Source organism: Brassica napus, chromosome C4 (assembly GCF_020379485.1).
Source record: "Brassica napus cultivar Da-Ae chromosome C4, Da-Ae, whole genome shotgun sequence".
Taxonomy (NCBI): domain Eukaryota; kingdom Viridiplantae; phylum Streptophyta; class Magnoliopsida; order Brassicales; family Brassicaceae; genus Brassica; species Brassica napus.
In genome coordinates this window covers 30,217,124-30,232,530 of record NC_063447.1, presented here as the reverse complement: position 1 = coordinate 30,232,530, position 15,407 = coordinate 30,217,124, and the positions used below count along the sequence as shown (strand labels likewise).

The window sequence follows — 15,407 nt, the reverse complement described above, 5'->3', positions numbered from 1 at the left end:
TAGACCATCTTCTCTTTATTTCCATGTTGTTACGAGTTTAATCTTGCAAAATTCACCTATATCAAATGACGTACACTTTTTCTATGGCAAAGTTGTTACTGTTACTATTAACTACGTGGAATTGATTTAGTGAAAAAACTAATGGAATCATTAATTTGATTTGTCACAAAAAGTCAGTGCATCAGATAGTTTTTGAAATTCAAATAATATACAAACATATGAAATAAATTACTCCAAATTGTTATAAAATAAATAGTAACGTGTTAACTAAAAGATAACTTAAATTATATTCCCAAACTAAAACTGAATATTTACTCTCAAAATTTTAGTGATACAATTAATTAAAAATAAATCAAACTACTAAATTAAAACAGTTTGTTTTATGGGCTAAAGAGGAGTAACAATTTTGGAACAAAAGAAAAATCAAGTTATTGTTTATTTTAATATTTGATGACTACAAGTGTTTTGGATCAAAAAAGTTCAAATACTATTACAATAATATTTTTCATATATTAAAATAGTGTACAGAATAATAATTAACACCACTTAGAATAAGAACTGATTAGAAAAAATTACAAAAATCTAATATGAGACAAAATGATAAAGAACAATATGCGAAGTTCTTCAATCAAGAAATCGCAATGAAAAAAATTAAAGTTATCATCTGTTTTATTATCTTTTACATTCTATGATTTATAAGAGAAATACTGTAAAAATTCCAAATATAAAAATACTATAAAATTTTATAATACACACAATCCGCGCTACAGCGTAGCGCGAACAAAAGGATCTAGTTAATCTAAAATGGTCTAACATTTTTTTAAATCAATCAATAATATTAATTTAAATCTGTAATTCATCAAAATAATTTTATAATTAAACTTAAATTAAAAATTTAGTATAAATAAATATAAATATATATAAATATATATATATATATATATATATATTAATATTTTGTAAATGACTAGTCCACCAATCCCTAGAGCATGATTAATGGAGGTTCTTAGGGTGAAATTCTTAACGGAATATAAAAAACTGCTTCTCTTGACATTTAGTTGATAGTTTTTTTACTAAGTAACTAGTTATTGTTTATCATTTTTTGAACATTACTAAAAGAACATGATGATCATGGATATATATATATATATTAATACTTAGTACATAGATGAATCTAGGCTCTAACTTGGGTCCGGAGCCTGAGGTTTATTTTATTTTAGTAGAGAAGACGAGAAACAAACGTAATAAAGAAACATGTTTCATGAACATCACTTGAGGAAGGAGGATGAAACAGGGGAGAGTTATGGATGAAGCAGAGAGAAGAGAGCATTGTTTTCTTGGTGGAGAAGAAGAGCTTTCTTCGTTAGGGCCTCATTCTCTCGTATGATGCTTTGATTCTCTAGAAAAAGCTTCATGTTTCTCATCTCCATCTCCTTCTCTGCCCTCAGTATTCTTCTCCTCCTGCGTCCAAAGAAAGGAAAAAGAAAAAACAGAGTGAGGCTGTTATAGTTCAGAACGCTAAACGAGAGTCAAATGTGTCTGAAACTGAACCTGGTGAGACTAAGGACACGGAGATGGATTTGTGTCTTAGGTTTACGTTTGTTGTGGCGCGAAGCTGATGTCATCGTGGGTGTGCGTGTGCCTGGGAATGATTCTGAAGATCTCAGACACATCTTCTTCTCGTTTTATTCTGCACAATGAGCTGAGTAACACACAATGGGAAAGTAAGCTTTATATAGAGATAGATAAGCTTGTGTTTTGTCAGAGAGGGAGAGAGAGACGAAGAAGTCTTTTGAAGGTAATGATGGTAAAAGGAAACTCATGATTATAAGAGGGACCAGTGATGCATGGGTTTAGAACGAAGATGATGGAGAAGAAGACCAAAACAGACTCTCTCTCACACACTCTCTCTCTCTCTTTCCTTCTCTCTCTCTCTGTTTCTTGTTCTTGATTGAATACTTACAATACTCATACAGGTGAGGAGACTTTACCAGTGAGGTTTTTCTAACAGTTGAGGTACATACTAAATAGACCATAACGATAGACAAGTCATTCAGTTTCACACATATTGTTTACTTGTATTGTAACAGACAAGAGAAATGTAACAAAAGTATGTACTAGAATTTGATTTTTCTTTCTTTCTTGTTTTAGTTATATTAGGTGATTTCATGCTCAAATAATATTATTTTATTTATAAATAAAAATAGTTTATAATTTGATTTGAGTCCGTACTTAATTTCGAACTTCAATTTTATTAATTATTTAAAATTACAAAAATAATTTCATTTCGTCAAAATTTTAATTTATCGTTTTAATTTGACTTAATTTGAAATTTTTAATAGTTAACATTTATATATATATATATATATATAAATAATTTTATTTTATAATAAATTTTATATATTCTGAATGTATATATATAGATTTCAGTAAATTTTGATTTATTCGGTTTTTATAAAATACATTAAATCAATTAAAATAAAATTTTATTAATTTATTGGTCTATTTGTCTAAGTGATTATCAATTGATTGGCCAAAAATACTTCACTATGATTAAATCCAAATATGTTAAACAATTTGAAGACCTCATTATTTGTCTTTTAAGACTGATTAGCCGGACCAATAAAATTTCAAACACCTAATTATTTATAGTAATTTTAATTTACAAATAGTATCTATGTAATTGATTGATTTTTCTGACGTAAAAACAGAATTATATAAAAACACTCTTTTAACTTCCTACCAAACCCATGCCAAGGTCGAGGTCTCTCTCTGATCCCTTGCGGCAGCACATTGGCATCTTTTCTCATAATTGGGGCCTGAATTTTAAGAGATAAGAACCTTGATTCCTAAGAGACCTCTGTATATATCAATAGTTCCTATATAAAAAATTATATAATCATGTGATATGAATAGAGGAAAAAACATAATTGATGAGGCTAAGGACTAGGACCACTAAAAATTCTTACTCATTTCTTGTGTTGATATTTTCTTTAGATGAAACCAAAAAATATATTAAAGAATATGGTGAAGAAGCTAATACTACTAAAGACTAAATGGCAAATTGGAGTAACAAGTCAACATCTAGAATTATTAGCATGCTTCAAAATGATCAAAGCTGTTATTATTCTATGCCTATATTCTCTACTATTTCTAGCTATTCTTAGAGTTAGCTTTGTCTACCACAAACAAAGAGATGATGGGTACCATGCATCAAACATAAACTTAAGTTTGTAAAAGCATGAAGCAAGTATCATAAATGGCAAAAGATTTACCATAGAATGTGGGTGATTTCTGTAGCTGGTACTGCTTACAATGATGAGTTTTATTTAACTTGGGACGTGAAAATTGTGTCGGTTGTGTGGGAATAGTAACATTATCCATAAAAGTTTTTTTTTGGTAAAAATGTAAAGATATTATTATCCATAAAAAATGTTAGTTTATAGTTATATTGATTAGACTAATCAACGTATGTGTTTCTAATGTACTTATCCCATGTAATCATCTAGTTTGTAAGTATATATCATACCAAGAACTTTTGGCTCACCTAATAAAGTTGTAAGCTAATCCAAGCGTTGTAGTTGATTTTATCATTTACACAACACTCCGAAACAAACATGTGAAAAGCTAATCCAAGCGTTGTAGTTGATTTTATCTAGTAATAAAAATGGTAGCAACAAATGAAGACCATCTTTTGTTTACGCTAGTAACCAAATGGAGGAGCGGAAGGAATTGTGGAGTGACCTTTGCCATCAGCACAATTCTTCCGGATTAAAAAATAAGGCATTGCTGATTATGGGAAATTTTAACGAGATATTGGAGGGTTCGGGTTTTGGGAATACGGGAAGGATTTCAAGTGGGATGAGAGATTTTGAGAGAGCTGTATTGCATTGTCAGCTTGCAGATATGAGCTATCAAGGGCAAAAATTTACTTGGTGTAATAAGAAAGAAGAAGGGGTTATTTGTAAAAAGCTGGATAGGGTTTTGCTGAATAATGTTGCTCTCCTCCGGTTTACTAATGCTTACTCAGTGTTTTACCCAGGGGATTGTTCAGATCATATGCATTGCAAGATTCAAATCTGGGCTCCTAGTGAAAAGATTAGAAGGCCGTTCAAGTTTGTAAATGCGATAAGTAATCTTCTTTCTTTTCTGCCAATGGTGAAGGAGTATTTGGATGGGACGAAGAAGCTCTTTCACTCAACCTCAGTTTTTTTTAGATTCTCGAAGAAGCTCAAAAACCTGAAGCCTCTTATTAGAAAATTGGGTAGAGAGAAGTTGGGAAATCTGACTAAGCGAGCTAATGAAGCATATGAAGTTCTTTGTAATAAGCAGCAAAACACTCTCTAGTCCCAGTAGTACTACTATTCAGGAGGAAGCTGAGGCATATGAGAAATGGATGTATGTTGCTGGGTTAGAAGAGGAGTTTTTAAAACAAAAAGCGAAATTGCATTGGCTAGATGTTGGTGATCAGAACAACAAGACTTTTCATAATGCTATAAGAACTCGACAAGCTCAGAACACTATTAGAGAGATCAGATGTCTGGATGGTAAAGTGGCTACAACTCACGGTGATATAAAAAGAGAAGCAGAGAGATTCTTCTCTGAGTTTTTGAATACGCACCCTATGGATTACAAAGGTGTTTCGGAAAAGGAATTGCAGTCGTTTTTGGAGTTCAGATGTTCTTCGGGAGATATGAGTATGTTGGAAGCTGAGGTCACTGAAGAAGAGGTTCGAAAGGTGATCTTTGCAATGACAACTACTAAATCTTCGGGACCAGATAGATATCCATGTGAGTTTTTCAAGATAACCTGGCCAATCATAGCACAATATTTTACGGTGGCTATACAATCTGTGTTCAGGTATGGATTCTTACCTAAAAGAGTTAATTCCATTATTCTTGCTTTGGTTCCAAAGAAGATTGACTCTATGGAGATGAGAGATTATAGGCCAATTGCATGTTGCAATGTCTTATATAAGGTGGTGTCAAAGATCATTGCTAACAGATGGAAGTTGTTGTTGCCGAGAATGATTACAGAAAATCAATCTGCATTTATAAAGGGTAGATTACTCATGGAGAATGTTCTTTTGGCATTAGAGCTTGTTAAGGATTATCATAAGGATTTGATCTCTCCAAGAAGTGTAATGAAGATCGACATCTCGAAAGCATTTGATTCAGTTCAGTGGGATTTTGTGTTGAGGAGTTTGGTGGCTATGGGGTTTCCGGAGAAGTTTATTCATTGGATAAAGCTCTGCATCACTAGTCCATCTTTTTATGTCCAAGTTAATGGAGATTTAGCTGGATACTTTCAGAGTGCTAGGTGTTGGACCCAATTTCGGTCGATACATTAACGGGCCACGATCAATGACATGGGCTGCGAAGAGCTAAAGCCCATAGCGAGCACGCGAGCTCCAGACGGAGGTCTCGAAGATCCGAAGATCGCGGAACAGTTGCGAAGATCACGGGAGCAGCCCGTTATAAGAAGAGATCGATGCATAAGGAAGAGGACACGTTGAAAACCCTAGAGAGAGCTACACCCATACTTCGACCTTGTTTTCATCCATCTTTAGAGCTTTTCTCTTAACGATCTCGTTTGTAACATTCGATCTTGTTCAACTCATTGTATTCAATCTTATTCAACAATAAAGTCCATTTTTGCCTATTGGAAATTGATTATATCGTTGTGTTCTAAAGATATCGTTGCCTACATCATTTATCTTCCCTAGATTAAACTTCCGATCACTATCAAATACTTAGTGTAGATTTTAGTATCTACATTTTGGCGCCGACGGTGGGAAAGATAAACAAAAAACATCTTTGCTAAGAAACCGATCTAAGTTTCCTAAGCGCGACTATGGATCCCAATCAAACCATCGGAGCCACGCCATCAGGACTCGACAATGTCGATCCTACCAGATCCAACTCGAGAACCGAAACCTTACCCGTTGGACCAACGAGTACCGACGGGACAACTGAAACAGCCCAGACACAACGAATCCCTCCAATCGGAACCTCGAACTAGGAGCGGTCGTTGATCCAACCTCACCACCAGATCGCACTTCGGTTCCGGAAAGGACCTCGATCCCGATTGAACCGGAGCTCGAGTCTGGAACCGCCCCGGAGAAACACAGGCCGCTGATGACCTAACCCGACCTCAATCAACTAGGCCGATATCTCCGACCCCCCTAGCACAGACTCGGGAAGAAGTGACCGAGCTTCGAGGGATGGTCTCGTCATTAATCGACGAAACTCGCAGCCAAAAGGCCGTTTATCGTGCCATCGCTAACCGACTGGATCAAGCCGAACGAGAACTCGCAGAGCACCGAGCTAACGCCCGAGAAAGAAACCAACCGCCGCCTGATCCATTAAGGGAAACACTAAATCCTCAAAATACCGGAGCCTTCAGTACTCCAGAGATCTCGAGCGCTCGATCCGGACGCTACATGGGAGAGAACTCGCAATGACCTCCGCAGCAGAACATGCATCAGCGAAGCATGAGTTACAGCGGGCTGGACGAAGTAGACACCGGACTACAAGCTCAAAGAAGTACTCCGATCCAACCACAAAACATATATATGGAAAGACCCGGAGAGCCTAGGAATCAAACTTCACATGCTGCGAGAACCGTTCAGCAAATGGGGTTCAGTGACCCAATAGGGTAAGCTCGAGGTCACGACTCCCGCAGACCCATCGACGCGGATCCTCAAAGAGAAGACCTGGGGATCCCAGGCGAAACCGGAACGTTCTAGAATTATATCGAAAGAAACGACACCGAGCTCAAAAGAATACACACCATCGTGCATATGGCGACGAGCTCCGCTCTAGAATAGATATGGTCATCGAGGAGAGAAGGAGAACTCTATTCACGAACCGAATCGCCAGCGTAAGGATACACCATGTCGGGAAACTAAAATTCCCCGAATACGCCGGGAACACAGACCCGAAAGCTCACGTACGAGCCTTTCGACTAGCGATATCAAGTGCACACCTCAACGATGACGAAAAAGAGGCCGGCTACTGCCGCTTCTTTGCCGAAAATCTTACCAGGGCCGCTCTTGAATGGTTCACGCGCCTCGAAGAAAACTCAATCGACAATTTCACCCAGTTGGTGTCTACGTTCCTCAAACAATACTCGTTTTTCATAGAAACGAGGGTTACCGAGGCAGACCTCTGGAATCTCAAGCAAGCGCCTTTCGAGCCGTTAAGAGCGTACATAAACAAGTTCAGAGAAATCAAAGCCAAAATTTCGCACCCAAACGAAGTCGTGGCCCTGGCGGCATTAAAGAACGACGTCTGGTTCTCATCCAAATTCAGGGAAGAAATGGCAGTGCGAGCACCAATCTCTTTGGACGATGCCCTACACCGAGCTTCTTACTTCGCAACCTACGCAGAGGAGGTCGCAACCTTAAAGGAACAGTACATCGCAAACAAAAATAGCGTCGCCCAAAAGAATAATGCTCCTAAAGAACCAACAACTAAAGGGCAACACTCCTACGCGATAAACAATTCACCACAAAACAAATCATCGATGTACGATCCCAACAAACACTGTATCTTCCATGACCGAAGAGGTCATTCGACCGAGGAATGTCGAGCACCACTTCGCAGTCAAAACGAAAATAAAAAGACCAGCGAGGATACCGAAGAAGAAGAGGAAGAGCCAGCGACTCCGAAATCTCATCGAAAAACTAAAGGCTCTTCGAATAAAAGAAGCTGGGAAACCGAGCCAGAGACGCCTAGCTCTCCACTCCCAGCGCCAAAGAAAAGAGTCGACATGATCTCATGGGGGTCAGAAAGCCATACACCTAACAGAATCGAGGAACAGACCGAAGAAAGAGTATGCATCAACATTACGGTAGCAATCCGCACACTAGAGAACCTCAATGAAGCTACTCCCCCTCCTAGCATTACTCGATACAACCCAAATGCGGGGTCTCCCTTTAGGAAAATCCCCTACTTCAAGCGAAAGCAGAAGATGGTCAGAATCCGCGAACTGCTAGAAAGACCGATTGCCCCACAAATTCAGAAGAAAGACAACATGTGAACCCTTAATCGCAACATGTCTGGGGGACATAGACACTACCGACCAACACCAACCAAAAGGTGGAATTTTCCGGGGAGCAACAAAGGCAAACAACGAATCGACTTTATCTATGGAGGCTCTAAATTTTGCAGCTCGGTTAACTCCATCAAAGCATACCAACGAAGAACCGAAAACAGCGTAGGCGTCAGAGAGTTCCTGTCAGGTCCTGGCCACGAAATCACCTTCGACGAAAATGAGACCACAGATCTTGACAAACCACACGACGACGCTCTCGTAATACGACTTAACGTTGATGGCTGTGAACTAACTTGAGTAATGATCGACACCGGTAGCTCGGATGATGTCCTCTTCTACGACGCATTCAAAAGAATGTGATTCACCAAAGCACTCCTTAAGCAAGAACAAACCCCTCTGATTGGGTTCGCATGGGAAAGCACCTACTCCCTTGGGTCAATCGAGCTCGCTGTAACCGCCGGAGAGATCAAGAAAATCGTGGAATTCATCGTGATAGACCATCACGCAATCCTTGGAAGGCCCTGACAATACAACATGAAGGCAGTTCCCTCAACCTACCACCAATGCCTGAAATTTCCGGCTCCAAAAGGAATCGAACCTATTAGAGGAAGTCAGAGGAGCTCCAGAACATGCTACCTCGCAAGCTTCAAAGATATCGAGCAGCACTCCTAATCATGCAATCAAGATCAACAACAGACGTACACGCGTACACGAACCACCGAACAAAAGACCCTATCTCTGGGAAAACAATCGAACTACGTTATGACTTGATCCCTCGCCGAGGGTACGTAGGCAACTCTTGACACGAGTTCAGTCACCCACAAACCACAAAGCTCGAAGGACGCGCGTCGCAACACCCGAAGTACGCTAGCACGACAGCATCGACTTCGAATCGAAAGACAAGCTTCCTTCCTTATTTCAAATTTGTAGCAAACCGAAACCTAACGTTTTAATAAAATTCGGTTCTTACATCGCGTAGTTCGAGCTTGTTAGATTTCCTATATCAAAAACCGTAATATTCTTAACGGTTGACTGTAAACCAGGACCCTGATCAAGTCTTCGATTACAGCCAGCTCCGCTAACGAGCGCGGCGAAACTAGTTAACAAAATCATTTGTTACATCAAACGTACGTCGATAAAAGTACCTACGAAAAATCGACACACGGCCTCAAAAGATCGGTCTCGCGTAAACATAAAAATTGCGACAAACAACTCGAGAACTCACAATCTTTTCTTTATTAAAAATATAAAGCAACAGAAACAAAGGGGAAAGCAAAAATAAAAATCAATTCCCTAAAACTACTCTTTGATATCAAATTCACCATCTTCGAACTGGCCGCCGCACGCTTCATCTCGTCGCCCACCGCAGAAGGAACTTTAGCAAAGAAATCCTCTGGCAGACCTCCGCAATCTGAGGCAGATCAAGCTTCTCAACAGAGAAATCTGAAACCGCCATCACATCAAGCTCGGATCCGAGCTCAACCTCCTTCGTTCGAAGACGCAACAACTCATCCGAAGCCAAAAGGTTGTTGTTCATGATCTCCTTCAAGAGATCTATGTTCGCCATAGCCTCCCTAAGACGAGCTTCATAATCAGTCGCGACCTTCTTCTTTTCCCACTTTTCCTTCAGAGATACCAGCACATCCAAGTAGCTGTCTGCCAAAGCTTTTTTAGCATCGTAAGTTGCGTGATGAAGGTCATCAGAGAACTTATTTGCGGAAGACTCGACCTTCGCCTCCAAAAACGAAACTTGCTCTAGGGCCGACTTCCTCTCGTTACTCACGACTCGTAAACGAACCTCGAGCGAAGTATCTTGATTCCCCAGCTTCTCAACAGCGGCCAGCTGAGCAGCGTTAGCACCCTCTCGATCCTGAGCCATCTTCAGACCAAGTTTCAGCTCCCGAACGACCTTCTTTATCTCGTAAAGCTCGTCGGAGCGCGGAACATCCTGCAGACGCCTCTCCAAAGTCGCTGCGAACTCCTTATTAGCCTCCATAGCCTGGAACATAACCAGTCAGCACGGACAAGACAAGCTAAAGATTCAAATTTACAGTTATCAAAAAGACGACCTTAGCATGAGCGACCACCATCTTCACATAAGCCTCGCGCTTCGTGATATTTCGCAAGGAAGGAAGTGGACATCCAGCAGGCTTGAAATGCCTCACCAAGTGAGCGACACAGTCTGGATCCTCCGTGATAGGACAATTCTTGGAGTGAGAAAACTGCCAATCAAACGGTTTAGCAACAACCGTATCACCTGAAACACCGAGACGATGGTCCGCACCATTCGTTTTCGCCTTCTTCGGAGGACGATCGCGCCGCTCCGAACCGGTTGGGCTGCTCGACTTTATACGAGCAGCAGACTTTTCGCCCTCGAGGTCTTTTCCCTCTTGAGGAGAAGCTCGCGGAAGTCGAGTTTCCTCACAAAGAACCTCTGTGAGCGCTTAGCTCACATCTCCGGATCAAATGTGTTCCGCACTAACGCCGCCAGCTCGATTTCAAATCCTTTCGGATTCGCGAATGGTCGTCCTTCTCGATGCCATGTATTTTCGGCAAGAGGGAACAAGAATCTATCGGAGTACTGTGATAAACCCTAAGCGAAGTAAAGCTTTATAAAGACCAAGGCATCTACGTATCTTAACAATCTAGATGAAAGAATCTCGAAAACTAAGGAAGCAATGATATTCCAAAAATCATGTTTATCTATTCAAAATAATCGAAACTTCGCAATCAAAGATCACGGAAAACAAAAATTTGGAACAAAAAAAAGATTTCGAAACAGAAAAGATTAACTAGAATCAGCTATATCGGGTACAGACGACCATGCGGCTTGATCCACCGAATCTTCAGAAAATTGAGGAAGATCAAGCTCGGAGATTGACCAATCCGGTACGGCGGCCAGAGTAACAAGACCTTCACAGTCCTTCTCCATCTCCTTCAAACGAGCAAGCTCAGCATCCACGGTTAAGCCCCCATCCTTAAGCTCGTTCAAGAGATCGATGTTGGCGACCACCTCTTGCAACCGGATCTCAGTCTACACCTCCTTTTTCTTGTTCATCCACTTCTCCTTCAAAGACTCTAGGATCTCTCGATATCGTCCCGCGACGTCACGGCGAGCGATGCGAGAAGCACGGCGAATATCTCGATCCCTCTCGACCTCGAGCGCTGCGATTTTAGCCTACTGAGCAACGACCTAGGCCGCAAGAGTCGCGCTTTCCTGGCAAGTCCTCCTCCAGTCATAGGTCACAACCTTGATCTTCCAAGCATCCCTTTTACCCTCGCGTTTGGTGGCTTTGAGCTCCGCCGAAAGCCTCTTGATCTCAGAACCAATGCTCTCGATCTCTTTGTCATTCCGAGAAACTTCAACCCGATCCTCCATCGCTACAACATACTTGTTGAAGGCTTCCACAACCAAAAGAAAATGAAGCCAACAAATAAGAACCTCGGAACATCTTTTAGAAGGAAAGAAAGCAGGAAACGAACCGTAGAGCTCGCGACTGCCACTTTGGCGTAAGCCTCCTTCTCGGTCAAATAAGCAAGGGACGGGAGACGGCAACCCGTAGACCTCATGCGACCGACGAGAGAGATCAGATCATCTTGAGCCGCAAATAGAGGATCATCACCTTCAGAAACAAGCCCCTGGACAGTCGATTCTCGTCTAGAACAGGACGGACCGGGCAAGGCGGCCTTCGACGATCGACGTCGCTTACGATTTTGTCTAGAACAGGACGGACCGGGCAAGGCGGCAACGATTTTGTCTTTCGAGCCAAGGCTCAACGAGACATGAGATTTAGCTCCCCAGGAGCATCTTCATCATCGGAATCCCGAATCGGAATCAAGGGAGGTCTATCAGAAGCTCTGCTCCTCGACGCCGACCGATACACTAAAAATGAATCATTGCTACTGTCAAGTTAACAGTAGTAATTGTAATATTTGAGATTCAATCCAGAAGACCAGTTTACTCTTTACTCTTATGAGTTCAATATTAAGCTGGGAAACAAGTGGGGTTTTAAAATCAATGGCGACGCAAGTAACTAGAATACCTAGAGATTCAAATTCGATTTAAATGAAAGCTGGCTTAGGGTTGTTCATCGGGTGTCAATGCGGAACCAAACAACTATTCAAGTGTAATGAGATGCAGTCTAGAACTCGGATCACTCGGCTAGAACAATCCACTATCGTGGACTTGTTCCCTTGCTGATCGGTCTTGAGTCCTAAGCTCTCACTTGGAACAAGACGCGATAGCAAGCCTTAGAGATCAGGTCCGATTAGTTCACTTAATACCCAAATATCTACTCTCGCTGATTAGTTTAACCTCCTCTGATGTTCAACAGAAGTCATTGATTCATCTTCTAGGTGTATTCTATGCATGCATAAATCAGGTGAGATGCCAGGTATATCAGCTAGTGAATATCCTAGTGCCTTACGATACTTCCTAAACTCACACAAAAGCAATGCAGTTCCACATTTTTGAGTTCAGCGTTCACAATGACAGGGTAAGTGGAATTCAGACCTAAGAAAGCGTACCCGAGCCCCTTGGGAAGGGGTTTTAGCTCAACCTTGGGAGCTTTCAACTCGCTCCAATGATCATTGGGTAGGTTCGGCGGAACAGGCGAGTTCGGTAAAGGGGTCGCTCCAGTTGGAGTGTTCTCGTCCTTGTTGCTCTCTTCCCCCAGACTTAGAGTCGCAACCATTCTTCCCATACTCCTTGCGGAGTCAAGCATCTTAGCATACCCATCTGCATCAATGTTCTCGACACTCTGTTCAGCCTCAGCTCTTACTAGTGCAAGCTCCAGTGGATCTTCTGTAAGAATCTCCTCGATCATCCCTTCGCGAGGTTGCAGCGGATCAATCCCTTCATCCACCTCGAAGGTCTGTCCATCCAGCATCGGCTTCTTCAGCAGCTCATCCATCTCGAACTGCATGACTATGTCCCCCAGATGGAGATCAATCTTCCCTTGCCGCACATCAATGATGGCTCCAACAGTACATAGGAATGGTCTTCCTAAAATGAGAGGATCTTTGGATTCCTCTTCCAGCTCTAGAACTACGAAGTCTGCTGGAACAGAGGTGTTCCCGACTTTTACTTGGAGATCTTCTAGAATACCAACCGGGGACTTAACTGATCCATCCGCGAACACCAAGGACATCCTAGTTGGTTTGAAATGCGTGTATCCCAGATGTCGTGCTACAGAGTAGGGCATGAGGTTTACGCTGGATCCCAGATCAACCAAGGAGCATGAGAAAACTGTCTTCCCAATCTGGATAGAGAGGACGAACTTGCCAGGGTCTCCTCGCTTCTTTATCTGCTTGTTCTGAAGCACTGCGCTGCCCTCCTTAGAGACAGTCATGAATTCGCTCTCCTCTGATATTTTTTCTGAGATCAATCCCTTCATAAAGCTACGCATGGAGGGCATCATCTGGATCGCATCAATCAAGGGGAGTCGGACGGTTAGGTCCTCCAGCCCTTTATGCACTTCATATCCTCTCGGTCCTTACGAGTAGCCTTTGCTGGAACAGGGTAAGGGACTTTAGTAGTGTATTCACGAGCAGGAACATGCTCTGGGATCGGGCGGACAGCCTCAGCTGGTTGTTCTGGTCCTGGCGAATTGGTTCCAACTGTTGGTTCCCTCTCCTTCTCAGCTGCCGGGGTATCAGCTGGTGGTTGTTCCGACTCTTTCTGCTTCCCCTTCTCAGCCGCAGTGAACCTCTTCTTTACCGGTTCCGACACTTGCTTTCCACTTCTCAACTCAACCGCATTGCACTCCTTAGGATTTTTGTCGGTTTTCCCAGGTAGAGTACATTGTTGCCTCTTGACGCTCTCAGCAGTCTGAGCAATCTGAATGTCCATCTGTCTCATATGGCTCGCGACATTGTCGTACTTGGTGCTCAAATCGATGAACATATGGTTCATTCTGGTATTGATCTCGGTAGTAACGTGGTTTAGAGCCTTCCCTTGGAGCTGTTGTCCTTGGAGCAGCTGCTGCAACATATATTTTGTCTCATCTTGCGGAACAGCGACAGGAGCGGAGGTAGCTGGCTGAGTGTTCTGGTGTTTCTGCATCTGAGGTGGATTGTTCTGCCGTTGGCTTAGAACATAGGTCTGGGGTTGGTAGTTCTTTTGATACCCGACATACTGACCTTGGTTACTCTGTGCAGGATCAGCTGGTTTGTCTTGCTTAGGCCAGAAAAGCTGTGGGTTGTTCCTCACGTTAGGGTTTGGGTGGTAGTTTTTGAGCTGACATCCTTGCCCATTCACATAGCTCACCTCTTGCTGATCATCTCCTGATATTTCAGCATCAAACGCCAGGTCACCGGCACTCTTCTCAGGAGCTGCTTCTTCCATTATGAACACTTGGCTTTGGTTTCCCTTAAGCAGTTGGTCCACCTTTGCAGCGAGATCATCTATGCTGTTCACACTATTCGAGCGGTCATGCTCCTTGTTCTTGTTTAGTGAACTTGAAGCCATGTTCTCAATCAGCTCGAACGCACTATGTGTGTTTTGAGTCATGTAATCTCCATTACTCGAAGAATAAAGGGTGTTTCGAAACTCATAGCTCACTCCATCATAGAACACCTCCAATATATAGTCATCGTCAAACCCATGGTGCGGGCACTCTCTCTGGTACTCCTTGTACCTCTCCCAAGCTTCATGAAAAGGTTCATCAGACTTCTGCTTGAAATTGGAGATCCTGTGCCGTAGAGCCGCGATTTTAGACTTCGTGTAGAAGTGGCTCAGGAACGCTGATCGGACCTGGTCCCATGAGGTAAGAGAACCGGTCGGCAGAGATTGGAGCCAGCGAGAAGCTTTCCCTTCAAGAGAGAATGGGAACAACGTGCATTTGACATAATCTGGTGGTACTCCGTTAGAGCGAGAGAAATTGCAGATTCTCTCAAAGACTTTGATGTGGTTCATCGGGATGTCAGTAGTGAGACTGCTGAACGTGCTCTTCTGTACCAGACTTATCAGTGCAGGTTTGATCTCATAGTCTTTCCGAGTGCAAGGAGGAGGGTTGATGGGGGAGCAGTTAGTAGCGAAGTTCCGCGGAAGGTTCCGCTCCCCAATAGGAGCACCACGCTCTTCTTGCGCGGCGTTCTCAGCTGCTTCTTGAGCAGCTTGTTGCTGATTTTGGATGGTCTGCTACATCTGCAACATCTGTTGTTTCTGAGTCTGCATCTGTTGTTGAATGATTGCCAATGCAGCAGTGAGGTCATCATGATTGCCGTGATCACCCATGTTGGTGTCGGTTGTTCTCGGCTGTTGACGGTTCTGTCTTTCTAATCTTGCGAGTTCGTCGTTGGTCAGTTGATGTAGTGGTCCTTGTGCGTTGCTCCGAGTATTTGTACTG

At 42.3% G+C, this 15,407-nt stretch overlaps 3 protein-coding genes and 1 non-coding gene across 4 annotated transcripts; 2 read left to right on the top strand and 2 right to left on the bottom strand.

Annotated features, from left to right (window-relative positions):
- Positions 1 to 1,113: 1,113 nt before the first annotated feature.
- LOC106404881 (protein LITTLE ZIPPER 2-like) lies at positions 1,114 to 1,937 on the bottom strand. The gene is made up of 2 exons (XM_048756154.1): positions 1,552 to 1,937; positions 1,114 to 1,461 (listed from the first exon to the last, which is right to left on the bottom strand). Exons 1-2 carry the CDS (start codon positions 1,671 to 1,673, stop codon positions 1,302 to 1,304), a joined length of 282 nt encoding a protein of 93 aa, XP_048612111.1. The 5' UTR covers positions 1,674 to 1,937; the 3' UTR covers positions 1,114 to 1,301.
- Positions 1,938 to 6,831: 4,894 nt separating this feature from the next.
- LOC106373560 lies at positions 6,832 to 8,043 on the top strand. The gene has a single exon (XM_013813719.2). The coding sequence runs from the start codon at positions 6,832 to 6,834 to the stop codon at positions 8,041 to 8,043; it is 1,212 nt and encodes a 403-aa protein (XP_013669173.2).
- A 4,430-nt stretch (positions 8,044 to 12,473) lies between these two features.
- Positions 12,474 to 13,409, bottom strand: LOC125585986. Its single transcript, XM_048755739.1, has one exon. The coding sequence runs from the start codon at positions 13,407 to 13,409 to the stop codon at positions 12,474 to 12,476; it is 936 nt and encodes a 311-aa protein (XP_048611696.1).
- Positions 13,410 to 14,657: 1,248 nt separating this feature from the next.
- Positions 14,658 to 14,764, top strand: LOC125586708. Its single transcript, XR_007323244.1, has one exon. It is a non-coding gene; the product is annotated as a small nucleolar RNA R71 (small nucleolar RNA).
- Positions 14,765 to 15,407: the final 643 nt, after the last annotated feature.